We start from the raw sequence: 25327 nt of genomic DNA on the forward strand, positions 1-25327 counted from the left end.
AAACGTCTCTCTATCCACCGGATGTGTACCAAACTCACTAAAAGTGGCAGTAATAAAGCCTCTCTTGAAAAAGCCAAACGTTGACCCAGAAAATATAAAAAACTAAAATCGGCCTATATCGAATCTCCCATTCCTCTCAAAAAAATTGAAAAAGCTGTTGCGCAGCAACTCACTGCCTTCCTGAAGACAAACAATGTTTACGAAACGCTTCACTCTGGTTTTAGACCCCACCATAGCACTGAAACTGCACTTGTGAAGGAGGTAAATTACCTTTTAAATGGCGTCAGACCGAGGCTCTGCATCTGTCCTTGTGCTCCTAGACCTTAGTGCTCCTTTTGATCACCACATTCTTTTGGAGAGATTGGAAACCCAAATTGGTCTACACGGACAAGTTCTGGCCTGGTTTAGATCTTATCTGTCGGAAAGATATCAGTTTGTCTCTGTGGATGGTTTGTCCTCTGACAAATCAACTGTACATTTCGGTGTTCCTCAAGGTTCCGTTATAGGACCACTATTGTTTTTACCTCTTGGTGATGTCATTCGGAAACATAATGTTAACTTTCACTGCTTTGCGGATGACACACAGCTGTACATTTCAATGGAACATGGTGAAGCCCCAAAATTGCCCTCGCTGGAAGCCTGTGTTTCAAATGTTCTACTTTTAAACTCAGAGATGCTTGTTCTAGGTCCCAAGGCTCTTCTGTTGAATCTGACAATTAATCTTGATGGTTGTACAGTCATCTCAAATAAAACTGTGAAGGACCTCGGCGTTACTCTGGACCCTGATCTCTCTTTTGACGAACATATCAAGACTCTTTCAAGGACAGCTTTTTTCCATCTACGTAACATTGCAAAAATCAGAAACGTTGTCGAAAAATTATGCCGAAAAATGTATCCATGCTTTTGTCACTTCAAGTTTAGACTACTGCAATGCTCTACTTTCCGGCTACCCGGATAAAGCACTAAATAAACTTCAGTTAGTGCTAAACACGGCTGCTAGAATCTTGACTAGAACCAAACAATTTGATCATATTACTCCAGTGCTAGCCTCTCTACACTGGCTTCCTGTTAAGGCAAGGGCTGACTTCAAGGTTTTACTGCTAACCTACAAAGCATTACATGGGCTTGCTCCTACCTATCTTTCCGATTTGGTCCTGCCGTACATACCTACAGGCATGCTACGGTCACAAGACGCAGGCCTTCTAACTGTCCCTAGAAGCAAACAGCTGGAGGCAGGGCTTTCTCCTATAGAGCTCCATTTTTATGGAATAGTCTGCCTACCCATGTGAGAGATGCAGACTCGGTCTCAACTTTTAAGTCTTTACTGAATACTCATCTCTTCAGTAGGTCCTATGATTGAGTGTAGTCTGGCACAGGAGTGTGAAGGTGAACGGAAAGGCACTGGAGCAACGAACCGCCCTTGCTGTCTCTGCCTGGCCGGTTCCCCTCTCTCCACTGGGATTCTCTACCTCTAACCCTATTACAGGGCTGAGTCACTGGCTTACTGGTGCTCTTCCATGCCGTCCCTAGGAGGGGTGCGTCACTTGAGTGGGTTGAGTCACTGACATGATCTTCCTGTCTGGGTTGGCGCCCCGCCCCCCTTGGGTTGTGCCGTAGCGGAGATCTTTGTGGGCTATACTCGGCCTTGTCACAGTATGGTAAGTTGGTGGTTGAAGATATCCCTCTAGTGTAGAGGTCGACCGATTAATCGGAATGGCCGATTAATCGGGGCCGATTTCAAGTTTTCACAACAATCGGAAATCGGTATTTTTGGGCGCCGATTTGCCGTTTTTATTATTATTATTATTTATTTTTTTACACCTTTATTTAATCTTTATTTAACTAGGCAAGTCAGTTAAGAACACATTCTTATTTTCAATGACGGCCTAGGAACGGGGCAGAACGACAGATTTTTAACCTTGTCGGCTCGGGGGATCCAATCTTGCATTGATTACATTGCACTCCACGAGGAGCCTGCCTGTTAGCGAATGCAGTAAGCTAAGGTAAGTTGCTAGCTAGCATTAAACTTATCTTATAAAAAACAATCAATCAATGACTGTCATTGCTCCAATGTGTACTTAACCATAAACATCAATGCCTTTCTTAAAATCAATACACAAGTAGATATTTCTAAACCTGCATATTTAGCTAAAAGAAATCCAGGTTAGCAGGCAATATTAACCAGGTGAAATTGTGTCATTTCTCTTGCGCTCATTGCACGCAGAGTCAGGGTATATGCAACAGTTTGGGCCGCCTGGCTCTTTGCGAACTAATTTGCCAGAATTTTACGTAATTATGACATAACATTGAAGGTTGTGCAATGTGACAGGAATATTTAGACTCATGGATGCCACCCGTTAGATAAAATACGGAACGGAATAAACATTTTGTTTTCGAGGTGATAGTTTCCGGATTAGTCAAAGGTATATGGTTTAGAGAGAAATAGTCGACGCGTTATAATTCCTGTAATAACTTGCGGCTGAATTTGAAAGGGGTTCCTTCGTTATTTTACCGTTCATGTCTTCCATAGAGAATGTCTTGATCTACTTCAAATAAGGTCTGTGTTTCGTGCAGGCTTAAACCGCCTCGACGTTTTGATACCCGTGTAAATCTCACTAGGATAAGGTAACGTTTGTCAACATATTTTCATAAATCCACTCTACAATTTTTTTTATCTTCACTTATATTTAGCCAATATTGATCAGAGTTACCTTGTCCTATGGATATCTACACAGTTATAAAATTGGCACAGTGATGTAAGCCTACACGAAACACAGACCTTATTTTAAGTGAATCTAAAAATATCCTATGGAATAAATGAAGGAACCGCTTTTCAGATTTTGCTAGGTGTCATGGGAATTATGACTCGCACTTTGGTTGTCAATTCTTACCATGCCCATTATTAAAATAGGATTTCCTGCATATAGAAATTAAAGTTTTTGTTTTCAACATTCATCACAGGTAACTTAAACTATATATTTTTTCAAACAGTTGAGTATTTGTCTCCTAAGCAGACACTTCAGTATCATTGTCACTTCAGAGCTGTGTGCGTGTGTGTATTTATGTATTATATTAAGTTAAAATAAAAGTGTTCATTGTTCATTCAGTTTTGTTGCAATTGTCATTATTACAAAAATGTGTGTGTGTGTATGATATATATATATTTTTTATTTTTAAATAAATCGGCTGATTAATCGGTATTGGGTTTTTTTGTCCTCCAATAATCGGTATCGAAAAATCATAATCGGTCGACCTCTACTCTAGTGGTGTGGGGGCTTTGCTTGGCAAAGTGGGTGGGGTTATATCCTGCCTGTTTGGCCCTGTCCGGGGGTATCGTCGGATGGGGCACTCAGTCTCTCTCTCTCTCTCTCTCTCTCTCTCTCTCTCTCTCTCTCTCTCTCTCTCTCTCTCTCTCTCTCTCTCTCTCTCTCTCTCTCTCTCTCTCTCTCTCTCTCTCTCTCTCTCTCTCTCTCTCTCTCTCTCTCTCTCTCTCTCTCTCTCTCTCTCTCTCTCTCTCTCTCTCTCTCTCTCTCTCTCTCTCTCTCTCTCTCTCTCTCTCTCTCTCTCTCTCTCTCTCTCTCTCTCTCTCTCTCTCTCTTCTCTCTCTCTCTCTCGTCTCTCTCTCTCTCTCTCTCTCTCTCTCTCTCTCTCTCAGCCCTAGGGGTGGCCGCATCATGTTGTGGGGGTGCTTTTGCTGCAGGAGGGACTGGTGCACTTCACAAAATAGATGGCATCATGAGGGTAGAAAATTATGTGGATATATTGAAGCAACATCTCAAGACATCAGTCAGGAAGTTAAAGCTTGGTCGCAAATGGGTCTTCCAAATGGACAATGAACCCAAGCATACTTCCAAAGTTGTGGCAAAATGGCTTAAAGACAACAAAGTCAAGGTATTGGAGTGGACATCACAAATCCTTGATCTCAATCCTATAGAAAATGTGTGGGCAGAATTGAAAAAGCATGTGCGAGCAAGCAGGCCTACAAACCTGACTCGGTTACACCAGATCTGTCAGGAGGAATGGGCCAAAATTCACCCAATTTATTGTGGGAAGCTTGTGGAAGGCTACCCAAAACATTTGACCCAAGTTAAACAATTTAAAAGGCAATGATACCAAACACTAATTGAGTGTATGTAAACTTCTGACCCACTGGGAATGTGATGAAAGAAATAAAATCAGAAATAAATCATTCTCTACTATTATTCTGACATTTCACATTCTTAAAATAAAGTGGTGATCCTAACTGACCTAACACAACCAATTTTTACTAGGATTAAATGTCAGGAAGTGTGAAAAACGGAGTTTAAATGTATTTGGCTAAGGTGTATGTAAACTTCCGACTTCAACTGTAGCTAAACAACATTGATTTCTGCCTGTTTGCTTTTGTTCATTTAACCTACAAAGTACAAATACACAGAATACAATGCCAAAAAGAGGTCCTAAGTATCCAAAATCTAATGAATCTAATTCACCACAGCTGCAGTAACACTACGGTCCATTCAGAGGCCACCTCTAGTCTAGTGGATCAATCACACAGAGATAAATGAAGGACAGTCAAGAATGAACTGTCCCTCACTGATGACCTCAAACTCCTCTTGTCCCTCCATTTCGCTGCCCTAGCTGACTCATAAATAAATAATGGAGGGAAGAGAGAGACCAGAGTGATCCACATTCATCACTCCCACCAACCAATGGGTTGTATTCATTAGGCACCAAATTAAGAAAAAAATGACTGAAAACTGGGAGGTACTACCTGAACTTGTCCAATAAGAAACACTTGTTTTCTGTTACAAGACATTTTGCTACAGTGTGCAGTAATGAATAGAACCCGTCTACTACCCTCCCATGTGACAGGGATGATGGTGAATGGAATAATTTCCAACTCAGATGGTCCCCGCTAGCTAACAGTTTTAGAAGACGACCCCATTCAAATTCAGATTTAATCAAACGTTTGAGGAAATGAAGTGTGTTTTACGCAGGCGCATGAGATATTGTCGTATAATGTATTAAAATGGAGAATTAAATATATTGCTTAAGGGACCTGAATATATTCTGGGGTTGGTTTGAGATTCCCAAAATGTGCTTAAGTGATCGTGAGCATTATACTGTAGGGCTATTGGACCCTCAGTTACCTTCTTTACTTTGATTTTAAACAAAGACTACGAGGTGGTGGAATGGAGTTAACGACTCGTGTTCAAAAGAAGCTCACAACCTGATTTAATTCGGCTGTTTGAGACGGAAAAGCCGTACACGGGTCGACCATGCAACCAACAACTGGTTTGCATCCCCTGCCAAATTACCCTATCACGTGAAATAGGTGGTTGGAGTTAGTTGATCCCCAGTGGTGGGGAGTATACCGGTAGCTAGACCACAGACTGCTGGTTATGTATCTGGGTATGAATATTTTGATAGTCATTATCACTCTCATCGCTAGCATAGCTTACGTTAGCTAGCCTAACTAGCTAGCTATCTAGCTGGGTAACGTTAGCCTACCTCAATACAACTCGGATTGGAAACACAAAGGAAAACCAGGAAATAAAGACAAGTAGGCGGCCAGTACGTTGCAATAAACGTGAACTATTAACAGAAAATATTTACAAAAAAATACATATAGGAACAGATCAGCTTTCACGCTGCCTGAGGAAGACTCTAGAAGTCAAAACGTCTACAGTTGTGCATCCTGATGTACAATGCTGATTTGTATGGGATCAATATCATGCCAAATGTATTCACAAATGTAAATCACCAATCCACAAATGTAAATTGCTTTCCACAAATGCAATTCACTATCCACAAACAAACACCTTTTGATTTGTATATCGATATATTGCATTCAAATTGTTTTGATAATTGCAGATATGCAGGTTTCCAAGGGCCTTAAGTAAAATGACTGCCATAAAGATTTTCACATAGGAGAGATATGCGCAAACATGACAGATATGGCAAACCTGGCAACTCCATATTTGGAAGCGCTTAGGTCATCTGACTTTTGGCAGGGATTTGACAACAATAAAAAGACAAGTTCTCACACGTAGAAAAAAAGTTTGCACGCGTAGAAAGCCATTTGTATTCATAGAAAAAAGGTTGGTTCCCATTGAAAGCGATTTCTATAAAAATCGCTGGCAGCCTCTCGTTCGGCCATGTTGATGCCTGACTTTCAAGGCTGCAGAAATGAAACTATGGTAAACATAATATGTTAACCATGTGTAACCATAGAATGTCTAACGTAAATAATTGAAAGCCCGAGATTACTCTATATTTGCAACACTATTGCGGTGTACACCCGTTGATCACACAAATAGTTGAATTAGCTGGCCAGTGTGACTACGAATCGTGAAGGATATGTCATACATTGTAAATGATTAGAATCCATCCGCTGTCTCATGTTGCACAGACGATGAGCATTAAGGAGACATAAATATTCCTGATGCCTCTAACCGTTTCCCCAGGAGAGGCATGCAAAAGGTAGAGGGGAGGTGTAGGATCAGACTTTGTAACAGTATTGCCTCCGTCCCTTGCCCCAACCTGGGCTTGAACCAGGGACCCTCTGCACACAAATTGACAACAGTCACACTAGAAGCATTGTTACCCATCGCTTCACAAAAGCCGCGGCCCTTGCAGAACAATAAAAACTAAACTCGGCAAAAAAAGAAACATCCTCTCACTGTCAACTGCGTTTATTTTAAGCAAACTTAGTGTAAATATTTGTATGAACATAACAAAATTCAACAACTGAGACATAAACTGAACAAGTTCCACAGACATATGACTAACAGAAATGGAATAATGTGTCCCTGAACAAAAGGGGGTCAAAATCAAAAGTAACAGTCAGTATCTGGTGTGGCCACCAGCTGTATTAAGTACTGCAGTGCATTTCCTCCTCATGGACTGCACCAGATTTGCCAGTTCTTGCTCTGAGATCTTACCCAACTCTTCCACCAAGGCCCCTGCAAGCTCCCGGACATGTCTGGGGGGAATGGCCATAGCCCTCACCCTCCGATCCAACAGGTCTCAGACGTGCTCAATGGGATTGAGATCTTCGCTGGCCATGGCAGAACACTGACATTCCTGTCTTGCAGGAAATCACGCACAGAACGAGCAGTATGGCTGATGGCATTGTCATGCTGGAGGGTCATGTCAGGATGAGCCTGCAGGAAGGGTACCACATGGGGAGGAGGATGTCTTCCCTGTAATGCACAGCTTTGAGATTGCCCCGAATGACAACAAGCTCAGTCCGATGATGCTGTGACACACCGCCCCAGACCATGATGGACCCTCCACCTCCAAATCGATCCCGCTCCAAAGTACAATGAAATATCACATTTACATAAGTATTCAGACCCTTTACTCAGTACTTTGTTGAAGCACCTTTGGCAGCAATTACAGCCTCAAATCTTCTTTGGTATGACGCTACAAGATTGGCACACCTGTACTTGGGGAGTTTCTCTCCTTCTTCTCTGCAGATCCTCTCAAGCTCTGTCAGGTTGAATGGAGAGAGTCGCTGCACATCTATTTTCAGGTCTCTCCAGAGATGTTCGATTGGGTTCAAGTCCGGGCTCTGGTTGGGCCACTTAAGGACATTCATAGACTTGTCCCGAAGCCACTCTTGCATTGTCTTGGCTGTGTACTTAGGGTCGTTGTCCTGTGGGAAGGTGAACCTTTGCCCCAGTCTGAGGTCCTGAGCACTCTAGAGCAGGTTTTCATCAAGGATCTCTCTGTACTTTGCTCCATTAATCTTTCCCTCGACCCTGAATAGTCTCCCAGTCCCTGCCACTGAAAAACATTCCCACAGCATGATGTTGCCACCACCATGCTTCACCATAGGGATGGTGTCAGGTTTCCTCCAGACGTGACGCTTAGCATTCAAGCCAAATAGTTCAATCTTGGTTTCATCAGACCAGAGAATCTTGTTTCTCATGGTCTGAGAGTCCTTTAGGTGCCTTTTGGTAAACACCAAGCAGGCTGTCATGTGCCTTTTACTGGGGAGTGGCTTCCGTCTGGCCACACTACCATAAAGGCCTGATTGGTGGAATGCTGCAGAGATGGTTGTCCTTCTGGAAGGTTCTCCAATTTCCACAGAGGAACTCCGGAGCTCTGTCAGAGTGACCATCGGGTTCACACTACCATAAAGGCCTGATTGGTGGAATGCTGCAGAGATGGTTGTCCTTCTGGAAGGTTCTCCCATTTCCACAGAGGAACTCCGGAGCTCTGTCAGGGTGACCATCGGGTTCTTGGTCACCTCCCTGACGAAGGCCCTTCTCCCCCGATTGCTCAGTTTGGCCTGACAGCCAGCTCTAGGAAGAGTCTTGGTGGTTCCAAGCTTCTGCCATTTAAGAATGATGGATGCCACTGTGTTCTTGGGGACCTTCAATGCTGCAGAAATGTTTTGGTACCCTTCCCCAGATCTGGACATCGGTTATGATATTTGTGCATCTGTAACTTTCTCACTCATCATTATTGACGATTCAGTCAGGACTATCTGTAATCATGGTAGCATCCACATGGAAGAGGAGGATGTCACAGTAAAATGTCACAGTAAAACAAGAAGTAGAGGGTGAGGCTGTTACCGTGAAAGAAGACAACCCGCACTTCCGGGTTGGAGCGAGTAGTCGCATTTCGCTTCGCTCCACAGGTAGTATTACATTTCATTTCATTTCATTACAGTACAACGGTTTGATTTGTTTGATCTTAGCAATTTTTTCTTAGCTAGCTACATAGCCGTCTTTGTATCAAAGATAATTGTGTAGTTTAGAGTAATTATCGAGGTTAGCTAGCCAGCTATTTTCATCCTTCTAACGTAGTCAACACTGCTAGCTAGCCAACTTCTACCGAATAGCAGCACTGTAGAAACTATTACATTACAACGGAACGACTTGATTAGTGTAGTGTTAGCTAGCTACATAGTTGTCTTTGCTGTCTTTGTATCTAAGATAATTGTGTAGTTTAGAGTAATTATCGAGGTTAGCTAGCCAGCTATTTTCGTCCGCCGCGCCGCCGTTCTCCTACCTAGTCAACACTGCTAGCTAGCCAGCTAGCCAACTTCTACCGAATAGCAGCACTGTAGAAACTATTACATTACAACGGAACGACCTGATTAGTGTAGTGTTAGCTAGCTACATAGTTGTCTTTGCTGTCTTTGTATCCAAGATAATTGTGTAGTTTAGAGTAATTATCGAGGTTATCGAGGTTACCTAGCCAGTTATCGAGGTTACCTAGCCAGCTACACTTTCAAACAAAGTCAACAACGCAGCCACTGCTAGCTAGCCTACTTCACCAGCCAGTAGTACTGTATCATTTTAGTCAATAAGATTTCTTGCAACGTAAGCTTAACTTTCTGAACATTCGAGACGTGTAGTCCACTTGTCATTCCAATCTCCTTTGCATTAGCGTAGCCTCTTCTGTAGCCTGTCAACTATGTGTCTGTCTATCCCTCTTCTCTCCTCTCTGCACAGACCATACAAACGCTTCACACCGCGTGGCCGCTGCCACTCTAACCTGGTGGTCCCAGCGCGCACGACCCACGTGGAGTTCCAGGTCTCCGGCAGCCTCTGGAACTGCCGATCTGCGGCCAACAAGGCAGAGTTCATCTCAGCCTATGCTTCCCTCCAGTCCCTCGACTTCTTGGCACTGACGGAAACATGAATTACCACAGATAACACTGCTACTCCTACTGCTCTCTCCTCGTCTGCCCACGTGTTCTCGCACACCCCGAGAGCTTCTGGTCAGCGGGGTGGTGGCACTGGGATCCTCATCTCTCCCAAGTGGACATTCTCTCTTTCTCCCCTGACCCATCTGTCTATCGCCTCCTTTGAATTCCATGCTGTCACAGTTACCAGCCCTTTCAAGCTTAACATCCTTATCATTTATCGCCCTCCAGGTTCCCTTGGAGAGTTCATCAATGAGCTTTACTAGATGCTGTTCTTCCACTAATCTCATTGCAACTCCCCTCCAAGTCTCCGACCACTACCTTGTATCCTTTTCCCTCTCGCTCTCATCCAACACTTCCCACACTGCCCCTACTCGGATGGTATCGCGCCGTCCCAACCTTCGCTCTCTCTCCCCCGCTACTCTCTCCTCTTCCATCCTATCATCTCTTCCCTCTGCTCAAACCTTCTCCAACCTATCTCCTGATTCTGCCTCCTCAACCCTCCTCTCCTCCCTTTCTGCATCCTTTGACTCTCTATGTCCCCTATCCTCCAGGCCGGCTCGGTCCTCCCCTCCTGCTCCGTGGCTCAACGACTCATTGCGAGCTCACAGAACAGGGCTCCGGGCAGCCGAGCGGAAATGGAGGAAAACTCGCCTCCCTGCGGACCTGGCATCCTTTCACTCCCTCCTCTCTACATTCTCCTCTTCTGTCTCTGCTGCTAAAGCCACTTTCTACCACTCTAAATTCCAAGCATCTGCCTCTAACCCTAGGAAGCTTTTTGCCACCTTCTCCTCCCTCCTGAATCCTCCTCCCCCTCCCCCCCCCCCTCCTCCCTCTCTGCGGATGACTTCGTCAACCATTTTGAAAAGAAGGTCGACGACATCCGATCCTCGTTTGCTAAGTCAAACGACACCGCTGGTTCTGCTCACACTGCCCTACCCTGTGCTTTGACCTCTTTCTCCCCTCTCTCTCCAGATGAAATCTCGCGTCTTGTGACGGCCGGCCGCCCAACAACCTGCCCGCTTGACCTTATCCCCTCCTCTCTTCTCCAGACCATTTCCGGAGACCTTCTCCCTTACCTCACCTCGCTCATCAACTCATCCTTGACCGCTGGCTACGTCCCTTCCGTCTTCAAGAGAGCGAGAGTTGCACCCCTTCTGAAAAAACCTACACTCGATCCCTCCGATGTCAACAACTACAGACCAGTATCCCTTCTTTCTTTTCTCTCCAAAACTCTTGAACGTGCCGTCCTTGGCCAGCTCTCCTGCTATCTCTCTCAGAATTACCTTCTTGATCCAAATCAGTCAGGTTTCAAGACTAGTCATTCAACTGAGACTGCTCTTCTCTGTGTCACGGAGGCGCTCCGCACTGCTAAAGCTAACTCTCTCTCCTCTGCTCTCATCCTTCTAGACCTATCGGCTGCCTTTGATACTGTGAACCATCAGATCCTCCTCTCCACCCTCTCCGAGTTGGGCATCTCCGGCGCGGCCCACGCTTGGATTGCGTCCTACCTGACAGGTCGCTCCTATCAGGTGGCGTGGCGAGAATCTGTCTCCGCACCACGTGCTCTCACCACTGGTGTCCCCCAGGGCTCTGTTCTAGGCCCTCTCCTATTCTCGCTATACACCAAGTCACTTGGCTCTGTCATATCCTCACATGGTCTCTCCTATCATTGCTATGCAGACGACACACAATTAATCTTCTCCTTTCCCCCTTCTGATAACCAGGTGGCGAATCGCATCTCTGCATGTCTGGCAGACATATCAGTGTGGATGACGGATCACCACCTCAAGCTGAACCTCGGCAAGACGGAGCTGCTCTTCCTCCCGGGGAAGGACTGCCCGTTCCATGATCTCGCCATCACGGTTGACAACTCCATTGTGTCCTCCTCCCAGAGTGCTAAGAACCTTGGCGTGATCCTGGACAACACCCTGTCGTTCTCAACTAACATCAAGGCGGTGACCCGTTCCTGTAGGTTCATGCTCTACAACATTCGCAGAGTACGACCCTGCCTCACACAGGAAGCGGCGCAGGTCCTAATCCAGGCACTTGTCATCTCCCGTCTGGATTACTGCAACTCGCTGTTGGCTGGGCTCCCTGCCTGTGCCATTAAACCCCTACAACTCCTACAACTCATCCAGAACGCCGCAGCCCGTCTGGTGTTCAACCTTCCCAAGTTCTCTCACGTCACCCCGCTCCTCCGCTCTCTCCACTGGCTTCCAGTTGAAGCTCGCATCCGCTACAAGACCATGGTGCTTGCCTACGGAGCTGTGAGGGGAACGGCACCTCCGTACCTTCAGGCTCTGATCAGGCCCTACACCCAAACAAGGGCACTGCGTTCATCCACCTCTGGCCTGCTCGCCTCCCTACCTCTGAGGAAGTACAGTTCCCGCTCAGCCCAGTCAAAACTGTTCGCTGCTCTGGCACCCCAATGGTGGAACAAACTCCCTCACGACGCCAGGTCAGCGAAGTCAATCACCACCTTCCGGAGACACCTGAAACCCCACCTCTTTAAGGAATACCTAGGATAGGATAAAGTAATCCTTCTGACCCCCCCCCCCCCACCTTAAAAGAGTTAGATGCACTATTGTAAAGTGGTTGTTCCACTGAATATCATAAGGTGAATGCACCAATTTGTAAGTCGCTCTGGATAAGAGCGTCTGCTAAATGACTTAAATGTAATGTAAATGTAATCCACATGAATGTAGAATTGTTTAGAAACATATTCTATTCTCATTTACAATAAAAGTGACTCCAGAATGACAATACATTAGTTACCATTAATTTCTATTGGGCACAAAATAATCTGAAACAACCAAAACAAACAGCAAATGCATCCAGCAGGTTTGTAGAGTCACAAGCTTGATGTAATCATTGCGTGCTAGGAATATGGGACCAAACACTGAAATTAAATACTTTAATACACATATACTGTAAGTGTATTTGTCCCAATCATTTTGGTCCCCTAAAATGGGGGGGACTATGTACAAAATGTGCTGTAATTCGAAACAGTTCACCCGATATGGATGAAAATACACACAAATTATAGCTGACAGTCTGCACTTTAACCTCAGTCATTGTATAATTTCAAATCCAAAGTGCTGGAGTACAGAGCCAAAACAACAACAAAAATGGTCAAAGTTGTTTGAAAGTTTGTTTTGTTTTGTTTGTTTTGGACTGATGCCTGACTGAGCATTCTACTCAATGCATCGTCAATGAGCGCTGATGAAGATGATTAAAATGCATTACAGTGGCTTGGAAATACAATGACAATCAAAAGTAGGTAAATAACTAGTAGAAAAACAAAAGAATGGGGATGGGTTTTAGCTAGCTAACGTTAGCATTGCTAGCTATTTTTGACTTACTTTGCTAGTTAATGACAACATTGCCAACTGTCTAAAGTAAATTTGATGACATTATAATGCTGGCAAAGTAGTTTCCTACTGAATATTTGACTACTTTAGCAATGTCATCGTATTTCCAGACAATATAGTGTAATTTAGACGAAACAGTAATTAGCCTCCGTCCAGAATGTCTAGGTTTATCGCCACTTTAGGGCACCACTATGGCGCCGCCGGTAAAAGGTGGCTTGAGAACGTTCATAACAATGGCATGACGCGACCGAGTGACGGAGGTGAAACCTATGAATACTTTTGTAGCTCACTGCATATGACTCTGGCTAACATAATTTGAATGAACATTCTACATTACCATGGACATTTTTGCATCGTGTTCCCATGAGTTTATCAGTCAAATTGCCAGGGATAGCCGTTCCAAGACCGTTCTATTCATTCTATTTCTATGGTCACACACCCCACTGGCCTCTGTCCATCCCCCACCTTGCTTAGTGCGCAGGCTGCGCAGCAAACAAGTATCCAAGTTTAAACAAAGTTGAAATAAAACATGTCGACTATCCATGTATCCTAAATGATCATGATATTATTCAAATAGTACAATTATTTCAAATGCACATGGCTATCTCCCACACACACTGTTGCTTGGCTGTGCTTAAACACAGAGGGGCAGACGGTGTAGAATTATCACGAGTGGGAAGGTGGGGAGAGGAGAGGAGATGACACCCAGGGGAGCGTGGGTAAATCAGGTCAATAACAAGGCCGAAACTCCCTCCTCTCCAATAAAGCTATCTGATCACACTTTAACAGACTCCCTCCCTCCATCATGGAGTCGTACTAACCACACACTCCGATGGCTCTGGGGATCCAGATTTACGAGCTCGTCGAAGCCAAATTGGGGGCGTCTCGGGCAGACAAAGTGGGACAGATTGGTACGGCTTTATTAGGGCACTTTGAAATGCATTTTGGGTAGAGAGAGCCCGTCCAGCACAAAACACATACACATACAGATGTAAAATAATCCTGGTCGACAGGAAATGTGAATTATTATGTGGATTATAATTAATTGACATTTTTGTAGGGAAAAATCTAGTCTGGAATTTCAGAAGCCTCAAATACACTACATGTTTTCAAATCCCTGCAAACTTTCCTGCAACAAATAAAATGTTATTTGTCACATGCGCCTGCATTGTTGGTTAAGGGTTTGTAAGTAAGCATTTACTTACAGTGAAATGCTTACTTACATGCCCTTAACCAACAATGCAGTTAAGAAAATATTTACTAAATAAACTAAAGTTAAAAAAAAGAAGATATATATATATAAAAGTAACAATAAAATAACAATAATGAGGCTATATACAGGGGGAAGCGGTACCCGTGCAAGGGTACAGATTAGTTGAAGTAATTTGTAAGGGTAAAGTGACTATGCATAGATAATAAACAGCGAGTGGCAGCAGTGTAAAAACAAGGATCAAATGAAGGCTGATCAAATTAATATCCTGTACCATGACAATGGCTAGATGTGTAGGGAGTTTGAGAGACTTTGATTTAGATGCAGAACATGTGAAGAACAAAGATTAAATATATTCATTGACATACTGTATTTTCTATTTTTTTATTTTTATTATTTCACCTTTATTTAACCAGTTGAGAACAAGTTCTCATTTACAACTGCGACTTGGCCAAGATAAAGCAAAGCAGTGTGACACAGACAACAACACAACACATGGAATAAACAATAAACAAGCCAATAACACAATAAACAAGTCAATGACACAGTAGAAAAAAAAGAAAGTCTATATACAGTGTGTGCAAAAGGCATGAGAAGGTAGCCAATAAATAGGCCATAGTAGCGAAGAATTACAATTTAGCAGATTAACACTGGAGTGATAAATGAGCAGATGATGATGTGCAAGTAGAGATACTGGTGTGCAAAAGAGCAGAAAAGTAAATAAAAACAATATGGCGATGAGGTAGGTAGATTGGGTGGGCTATTTACAGATGGACTATGTACTAGAGGTCGACCGATTATGATTTTTCAACGGCGATATCGATTATTGGAGGACCAAAAAAAGCCGATACCGATCAAATCGGCCAACTTTTTTTTATTGCAGAGCAAGGGGAACAACCACTCCATGTCTCAGAGCAAGTGACGTTTGAAACGCTATTAGCGCGCACCCCTTTAACTAGCTAGCCATTTCACATCGGTTACACCAGCCTAATCTCAGGAGTTGATAGGCTTGAAGTCATAAACAGCGCAATGTTTGAAGCATTGCGAAGAGCTGCTGGCAAAACGCATGAAAGTGCTGTTTGAATGAATGCTTAAGAGCCTGCTGCTGCCTACCACCGCTCAGTCAGACTGCTCTATCATATCATAGACTTAATTATAACATAATAACACACAGAAATACGAGCCTTAGGTCATTAATATGGTTGAATCCGGAAACTATCATCTCAAAAACAAAACGTTTATTCTTTCAGTGAAATACGGAACCGTTCCGTATTTTATCTAATGGGTGGCATCCATAAGTCTAAATATTCCTGTTACATTGCACAACCTTCAATGTTATGTCAAATTACGTAAAATTCTGGCAAATTAGTTCGCAACGAGCCAGGCGGCCCAAACTGCTGCATATACCCTGACTCTGTTGCAAGAGAAGTGACACAATTTTCCTAGTTAAAAGAAATTTATGTTAGCAGGCAATATTAACTAAATATGCAGGTTTAAAAATATATACTTCTGTGTATTGATTTTAAGAAAGGCATTGATATTTATGGTAGGTACATGTTGGAGCAACGACAGTCCTGTTTCGCGAATGCGCACCGCATCGATTATATGCAACGCATGATACGCTAGATAAACTAGTAATATCATCAACCATGTGTAGTTAACTAGTGATTATGATTGATTGATTGATTGATTGTTTTTTATAAGATAAGTTTAAATGCTAGCTAGCAACTTACCTTGGCTTCTTACTGCATTCGCGTAACAGGCAGGCTCCTCGTGGAGTGCAATGTAAAGCAGGTGGTTAGAGTGTTGGACTAGTTAACCGTAAGGTTGCAAGATTGAATACCCGAGCTGACAAGGTAAAAATCTGTCGTTCTGCCCCTGAACAAGGCAGTTAACCCACCGTTCCTAGGCCGTCATTGAAAATAAGAAGTGTTCTTAACTGACTTGCCTAGTTAAATAAAGGTGTAAAAAATAATAATAAATGAAAATCGGCCAAATCGGTGTCCAAAAATACAGATTTCCGATTGTTATGAAAACTTGAAATCGGCCCTAATTAATCGCCCATTCCGAATAATTGGTCGACCTCTACTATGTACAGCTGCAGCGATAACTTTGCTCCCGAGTGGCGCAGCGGTCTAAGGCGCTGCATCTCAGTGCTAGAGGCGTCACTACAGACCCTGGTTCGATTCCAGGCTGTATCACAACCGACTGTGATTGGGAATCCCATAGGGCGCCGCACAATTGGCCCATTGTTGTCTGGGTTAGGGTTTGGCCGGGGTAGGCCGTCATTGTAAATAAGAATTTGTTCTTAACTGACTTGCCTAGTAGAATAAAGGTAAAATAAAATAAAAAATATATAGTAAATCATACACTATAGGCTAAACTATAGGATCAACATCCGGCGCCGAAACGAGATGGCCGCCTCGCTTCGCGTTCCTTGGAAAATATGCAGTATTTTGTTTTTTTATGTGTTATTTCTTACATCGGTACCCCAGGTAATCTTAGGTTTCATTACATACAGTCGGGAGGAACTACTGAATATACGATTAACGTCAACTCATCATCGTTCCTACCAGGAATATGACTTTCCCGAAACGGATCCAGTGTTTTGCCTTCCACCCAATACAATGGATCTGATCCCAGCCGGCGACCCTGTGCGACGCCGTAAAAGGGGCAAACGAGGCGGTCTCCTGGCCAGGCTTTGGAGACGGGCACATCGCGCTCCACTCCCTAGCATACTACTCGCCAATGTCCAGTCTCTTGACAATAAGGTTGATGAAATCCGAGCACGGGTAGCATTCCAGAGAGACATCAGGGATTGCAACGTGCTCTGCTTCACGGAAACATGGCTAACTCAAGAGACGCTAACGGAGTCGGTGCAGCCAGCTGGTTTCTTCATGCATCGCGCCGACAGAAACAAACATCTTTCTGGTAAGAAGAGGGGCGGGGGGGTATGCCTTATGATTAACGAGACGTGGTGTGATCATCATAACAACACACAGGAACTCAAGTCATTCTGTTCACCTGATCTAGAACTCCTCACAATAAAATGTCGACCGCATTATCTACCAAGGGAATTCTCTTCAATCATAATCACAGCCGTATATATTCCCCCCCAAGCAGACACATCGATGGCCCTGAACGAACTTTATCTGACTCTTTGTAAACTGGAAACCACACACCCTGAGGCTGCATTCATCGTAGCTGGGGATTTTAACAAGGCTAATCTAAAAACAAAACTCCCTAAATTCTATCAGCATATCGATTGTGCTACCAGGGCTGGAAAAACCCTAGATCATTGTTATACTAATTTCCGCGACGCATATAAGGCCCTCCCCCGCCCCCCTTTCGGAAAAGCTGACCACGACTCCATTTTGTTGATTCCAGCCTACAAACAGAAACTAAAACAACAAGCTCCCGCGCTCAGGTCTGTTCAACGCTGGTCCGACCAATCTGATTCCACGCTTCAAGACTGCTTCGATCACGCGGATTGGAATATGTTCCGCATTGCGTCCAACAACAATATTGACGAATATGCTGATTCGGTGAGCGAGTTCATTAGGAAGTGCATTGACGATGTCGTACCCACAGCAACGATTAAAACATTCCCAAACCAGAAACCGTGGATTGACGGCAGCATTCGCGTGAAACTGAAAGCGCGAACCACTGCTTTTAACCAGGGCAAGGTGACCGGAAGCATGACCGAATACAAACAGTGTAGCTATTCTCTCCGCAAGGCAATCAAACAGGCTAAGTCCCAGTACAGAGACAAAATCGAGTCGCAATTCAACAGCTCAGACACAAGAGGTATGTGGCAGGGTCTACAGTCAATCACGGATTACAAAAAGAAAACCAGCCCCGTCGCGGACCAGGATGTCTTGCTCCCAGACAGGCTAAACAACTTTTTTGCCCGCTTTGAGGACAATACAGTGCCACTGACACGGCCCCCTACCAAAACCTGCGGGCTCTCCTTCACTGCAGCCGAGGTGAGTAAAACATTTAAACGTGTTAACCCTCGCAAGGCTGCAGGCCCAGACGGCATTCCCAGCCGCGTCCTCAGAGCATGCGCAGACCAGCTGGCTGGTGTGTTTACGGACATATTCAATCAATCCTTATCCCAGTCTGCTGTTCCCACATGCTTCAAGAGGGCCACCATTGTTCCTGTTCCCAAGAAAGCTAAGGTAACTGAGCTAAACGACTACCGCCCCGTAGCACTCACTTCCGTCATCATGAAGTGCTTTGAGAGACTAGTCAAGGACCATATCACCTCCACCCTACTGGACACCCTAGACCCACTCCAATTTGCTTACCGACCCAATAGGTCCACAGACGACGCAATCGCAACCACACTGCACACTGCCCTAACCCATCTGGACAAGAGGAATACCCATGTGAGAATGCTGTTCATCGATTACAGCTCAGCATTTAACACCATAGTACCCTCCAAACTCGTCATCAAGCTCGAGACCCTGGGTCTCGACCCCGCCCTGTGCAACTGGGTCCTGGACTTCCTGACGGGCCGCCCCCAGGTGGTGAGGGTAGGTAACAACATCTCCACCCCGCTGATCCTCAACACTGGGGCCCCACAAGGGTGCGTTCTGAGCCCTCTCCTGTACTCCCTGTTCACCCACGACTGCGTGGCCATGCACGCCTCCAACTCAATCATCAAGTTTGCGGATGACACTACAGTGGTAGGCTTGATTACCAACAACGACGAGACGGCCTACAGGGAGGAGGTGAGGGCCCTCGGAGTGTGGTGTCAGGAAAATAACCTCACACTCAACGTCAACAAAACAAAGGAGATGATTGTGGACTTCAGGAAACAGCAGAGGGAGCACCCCCCTATCCACATCGACGGGTCAGTAGTGGAGAAGGTGGAAAGTTTTAAGTTCCTCGGTGTACACATCACGGACAAACTGAATTGGTCCACCCACACAGACAGCGTCGTGAAGAAGGCGCAGCAGCGCCTCTTCAACCTCAGGAGGCTGAAGAAATTCGGCTTGTCACCAAAAGCACTCACAAACTTCTACAGATGCACAATCGAGAGCATCCTGTCGGGCTGTATCACCGCCTGGTACGGCAACTGCTCCGCCCACAACCGTAAGGCTCTCCAGAGGGTAGTGAGGTCTGCAGAACGCATCACCGGGGGCAAACTACCTGCCCTCCAGGACACCTACACCACCCGATGTCACAGGAAGGCCATAAAGATCATCAAGGACAACAACCACCCAAGCCACTGCCTGTTCACCCCGCTATCATCCAGAAGGCGAGGTCAGTACAGGTGCATCAAAGCAGGGACCGAGAGACTGAAAAACAGCTTCTATCTCAAGGCCATCAGACTGTTAAACAGCCACCACTAACATTTAGCGGCCGCTGCCAACATACTGACTCAACTCCAGCCACTTTAAAAATGGGAATTGATGGAAATTATGTAAAAATGTACCACTAGCCACTTTAAACAATGCCACTTAATATAATGTTTACATACCCTACATTACCCATCTCATATGTATATACTGTACTCTATATCATCTACTGCATCTTGCCATCTTTATGTAATACATGTACCACTAGCCACTTTAAACTATGCCACTTTATGTTTACATACCCTACAGTACTCATCTCATATGTATATACCGTACTCTATACCATCTACTGCATCTTGCCTATGCCGTTCTGTACCACCACTCATTCATATATCTTTATGTACATATTCTTTATCCCTTTACACTTGTGTGTGTATAAGGTAGTAGTTGTGGAATTGTTAGGTTAGATTACTTGTTGGTTATTACTGCATTGTCGGAACTAGAAGCACAAGCATTTCGCTACACTCGCATTAACATCTGCTAACCATGTGTATGTGACTAATACAATTTGATTTGATTTGATTTGGATTTGATTTGAAACTAAGTGCTTCAACTGCTTTAGGCCTAATAAAGAGGCCATCAATCTATCCGTAAAACAAGCATGGGTTGGCAATACTATTTATAGTCTCTGACTAAACACGCTAAACAAAATATCCTTCATGTCATCCACAAAACAAATCAAACATGGAAAGACAGGCGGGGCGACACACTTGACTGCAATCAAATGCCGAGTGCCACAATTTCCCTGTCCTCCCGGGATATTTGGTTTTTCCAGTGAAATGCTCAATATACCGAGGTGGGCGGAGACGGCATCAAGCAGAGTGTGTGACATAATTTATCAAGGGCACCACACACACACACACACACACACACACACACACACACACACACACACACACACACACACACACACACACTGACCTCAGGCAAGCACTGGGGACACTGGGCCAAGACACTGGGCCAATGGGTTTTTAGGATAAATCAATCCAGCGCTCGGGTGAACAACAACACCATCACCACATGCTCAAGGCAGCAGCCAGTGGCTTGCTCTAAAACCCTCTCTAGACAATCATCCTCTATGCATGTTCATTATGTTCCATCATTTGGTTCATGTTTTGTGTGGAATTGAGGTTAAAATAGAATAGTTATGGATACTCTTTGTCATGTTGATCGATACAAATATGGATGGAAATCATTGGAATATGTTATCAACTTGCGTTGCCTCCATGGACGGATTGTCAGCCACTAACTGGAACAAATAAACCTTTAGAAATGAATGCTTGTATCTTACAGTCAGGTCTGTTAATTATAACATACTGCATTATACATGAATAGACATGTCAAAGGATAGAAAGAAAAAGGGGCGATTCTATGAGGAAATGGAGAGAATGGCAAGTGAAGGTCATATCAGAAGAAAGCAGTGCACCTTGGCTGGGAGCCAAACATTGGTTGCCATGGCGAGAGCCCCCTGTCTACCCATATCCTTCCACACTGTCGAGGAGATGCATTGCTGTCAGGTCCGTGGATTGTTTTGAGTGTAAAACGCCCGGCACTACTTTCTCTTCTTGTTAGTGCAGTGAATCCAAGCGTGAATTATTATACTGAAATAGCCTGCAACGTTCTGTTCGGTTGAGAATCAATTACATTACCAACTCAAGGATGCACAGACCAGGATTTATGAATAAAATATAAGCCGGTATTAATTTATTTTGCATTGGATCTCAAATGTAAAAAAAAAAAAAAAAAAAAAAGTGTTAGTGAATTCAAAGGACACGTGCCTGAATGTGTTTCATTCTTTAACAGTGGGAAGTTGTGAGGAGGTTGCAGTAATTGCAGTAAGAGAATACTCAAACGGGTTACTGAGCATAGTTGACAGCACAGTGGTAAACAAAGAGCATTAAAGAACACAAGATGTGAACACAGATGTGCTCCGAGAGACGGAAGGGAAAAATCCTTCAGTATAATCAAGAGACACTTCATCATCAAAAGTCTTTCGCAACAACAGAGGGTGCAAGTACAGCATCTCCCTCAGCGAAGCCAAAGTCACTGATAAAAGTATTGACAAAGAGAAACACGTTTCCCTTTGATTTTGTCTGGAAGATTGACAATTTTGGGAGGTAGCTTACTGTAGGTGTTTTGCAGGTGCCATGCATTTGTAAATGTACCATAAGCAACAGAACACTTCACACGCTATTTTAATCATGCCTACATCAGATGAATTAGGATCAGGTTACGTACTGCTGAGGCATGTGGATAGAGGTGGGATCAGTTCTGGCCCAGTAGGCAGATAGTCTGCTAGGCTAATGCTAGCCTAGCCTACAGTCTCACTAATAAACCCACAGTCGCTCAGACACATGTAACTACAGCAATTAAAAGGGGCAATCTGCATTGCAACATCCATTTTTGGACTTATAAATGAATGATATGTACCCATTGATTCTTGAAGAATATAACTTATGAATGCCTCATGAGCGTTGCTCAACTGGCGTATCCCATCAGAACCCAAAATATAAGCTTGTTCTACTCCAAAATGTTTGTAAACAAAGTAAATGTAATAGTAAAAACTATCATTTTGATATCGTGGAGGGTCAGGCCTTGCATCCATAGCTCTGTCTATGGAATTTGAGAATGGTTGCATTTCTCCAGCCCCATCCCTCAGATTTTTACGGAACCAAGGGCGGTGAGTACGTTTTGTTATTGTTTTAACTGCTGATTGCCGCTTTAATTCCCTGGCTCCCAATACACAGGGGACTCTCTTATGTCTCCCTCTCTCTCTCTCGCCATTCCCAGCTAAAAGACCAGCCCTGACAGACACCGATGTGGCTGGCTGGGCTTCCATTTATGAAATACTCATTAAAAAGAAGGGGGGAAGCTCATGAATCATTCATGAAGTCTGTATTTGTGTTGGATTGTAGTATTTAATCCCCTTTAGGTTGGGACTATTGCCCCTTCCTGAGGATAAGGCTCTGATTGTGGTTTGGATGCATGCTTGTGTCCTCAACTGACTGCACAGTCCACACTAGGGGGTGTCCAGTGGCGCAGATATGGACCACTGATTGCGGGATGTAGTGCAGTCAGTCAGTGGCGAGAGCAGAGTCGATAGCCGTGAACGTGAGGGTGGATTCAGCGGATCCAGAGTTCTATCCGCTTCCTCGGGGAGGAGAAGAGAGCCAGAGCGGAACGGCTTCGACGGGGGGACGGGGACGGGGGGGGGGGGTAGGAGAACGGGGCGGAAACGAGGAACGACGGAGCAAAAGGCAGTGTCAAATGAGACTGGGGGGGAGGGAGTCAGGGTGCAAGGAGGGGCGAAGGGGCGGTAGGGTGAAAGGCCAAATTGTGTACTAGAACCAAGTATGGAGAAGGGCACCTCAAATCTAATACATGGGATCCCTCAGTCCTTTGTGTGTAGAGTGCAGACAATGACAGGGTATTGTGGTTGTCTGGGGAAGGAGGCTTATAGGGGGAGGGGAAGAGAGTTTGAGGTACTGACATGGGTTCTGCCACCCCTGGCATGGTGGGGCCCGTTGGCATAAGCCACAGTGGTGTGCCAGCCGCTGATAAGGGGATTGCTTGGCACAGACGATGAGCTGTGTGTGTAGGGGGCAGGGTGGAAAATAGAGTCAAATATACTAACGTTAGAGGTCTGTTTTGCGTATTTGTGGAGGGTGGTGAACGGGAGTGTGTGTGTGTGTGTGTGTGTGTGTGTGTGTGTGGTCCTGCGTGCTTATTTTTGACTGAGCGAGCCCTATACAATTCCTTCAACCCCAAAAACCTCTCTTTCGCGCGATGCTTGTTTTGGTCGAACATCTGGAATTCATCTCTGGTCTTTTGTGGTTGGTTATCAAAGTGGCGACATCCTTTGAGATAGTCCTAAGAGCGAATAGGAACACACGTCTAGCTCGTCTGCCGGGCAGCCCAACCGGGGCCCTGTAGATCAATACAGAGGCCAAACAATCAATCCCACACCGAAGCAATTTGGTTGGTTTAACCCTTTGATGTCGGCGGGCAGTTATATTGCAGCCCAGTCCTTGGAGAGAGCTGTCCGAATTAAAGGTGTTGTGAACGTGAAGGAACGTAGTTGTACTCCTAGCGATTTGAGTGGCAATAACATGCGCGGTAAATGTATAGCCGTCAATCTTCATTCTGTCACCAATCATATGAATGGCTCCCAGGTGAATGAATAAAATAGGGGTTCAAATCCCAAACCGGAAGAAGGAAGCATGAAACAGAGCAGTCAGATGCTGACAAATGGACGTTTTGATCTCTGTATCTGTCAGTCAGAGGGGGCATTACCTTTTGAGAAGGTCAGCTGGATTTGACAGCAAAATGACAGGGCCACATTCTACACTACACTCTAAAAACAAAACAATTTCCTCCATCTATTCCCATCCATACAGAAGTATTATACAGCACGTCTTAGGCTAGGCTGGCTTAATGGGTGTGTAATGGCACATGTTATGACACATGCCATCATTCTTACCTGAGGTGTCTGAAAGTCAGTAGCACATTCTCGAAGCACAACACAATCACATTACTTTCTTTACCAGCCAATCAAGGGAGGAAGATGTAGAAAAGCCAATATCCATATCCCAATCATACAGCATAGAGAACATTAAATGGAGAATCGGTCGTAATGGAGCAATAACATGGGATTACATTCTGGTCTGTATCAATGTCATAAAACTGTCATTATGATAAAAGGTATACGGTATAGATATAAAAGGTATAGATTTCCCCTATGGCTCCAGCATATTCACACTGTTACATAGCTAATGGTTTATATTAAGATCCATATCTCGTTTTCCATCCTCTGAATGCTTCCATAGCACCTCAGGAGCTGTGGTATATCTGTAATATATTCCAACTATTATAAGGGGTCAATAATAAGGGTTGAATGGCTTTAGGGTTATGTGAACATTATATTCTCAGTCCCAGAGTTTGTTTGTTCTTTTATTGTGCAGGAATGCCGGCGGCTTCCCAGAAGTCTGCAGTGCGGATGTGTGGACCTCTGCTCTTTTTTCTCCTCCAGCTCATTTACCGAGCTGGGTTTGTACGGGCAGATAGAACCCAGAGAGGGAGAGAGCGCTAACGCTATAATAATACAACGTTATTTTAGGCTCAGAAAATATCTCGGCGCACAGTGGCAGTGGCATATCAAGTCTCGAGAGTTGGTTATTCATATGAAAAGCAAAGAGAGTGGATTTAAATGAGAACACGATGAGTGTTGAAGAAACAAGATAATGAGATTACTGGAGAATGGGTAGCTTTGACTAGTAATCAATCTCCCTGGTAGAACGATGTTAGTGACAGTAGTGGCTTTTCATTTCTCAATATAATACGTGTACGCTATTGAATTTAAAGCATTTTTTTTAACGTAATAATAAAAATAAAAAAAGATTTACCTGGAGACGTCACACCTATACAATGTTACCACTCGACATAGGGCCGTTGCCATGGAGACCAGGCCAAGGGTCAAAGATGACGACATTGACACTGACCTTCTGAAGGAAGAGGACTATTCTCCCAACCATTTCGTCCCTCTGCTCCTCCAGGCAGAAGAGGGTGCGTGGCGTGCGGACGAACACCTTGGTCTTGCCGTAGGCCACGTCGTGCTCGAAGCCGCAGCCCTGCACCAGCCTCTTCACTGCCTCTTTGTCCGACGGGAGGTCGTGATTGGGCCACGTGAACTCCGAGATCATCTTGTACCTGAGGGGGCGGAATGGAGGCAGAG

The 25327-nt window shown here is 44.6% G+C and overlaps 1 protein-coding gene across 1 annotated transcript in view; it reads right to left on the minus strand.

The window, feature by feature from the left end:
• The window catches only part of LOC139581022 (unconventional myosin-Id), a 131664-nt gene that overhangs the window by 44748 nt on the left and 61589 nt on the right, over positions 1–25327 (minus strand). Inside the window, exon 16 of the mRNA XM_071410323.1 lies at positions 25095–25302. Coding sequence (XP_071266424.1) covers positions 25095–25302 — 208 coding nt within the window. The remainder of the gene's footprint in view (positions 1–25094; positions 25303–25327) is intronic.

This window comes from Salvelinus alpinus, chromosome 7 (genome assembly GCF_045679555.1).
Source record: "Salvelinus alpinus chromosome 7, SLU_Salpinus.1, whole genome shotgun sequence".
Lineage (NCBI taxonomy): Eukaryota > Metazoa > Chordata > Actinopteri > Salmoniformes > Salmonidae > Salvelinus > Salvelinus alpinus.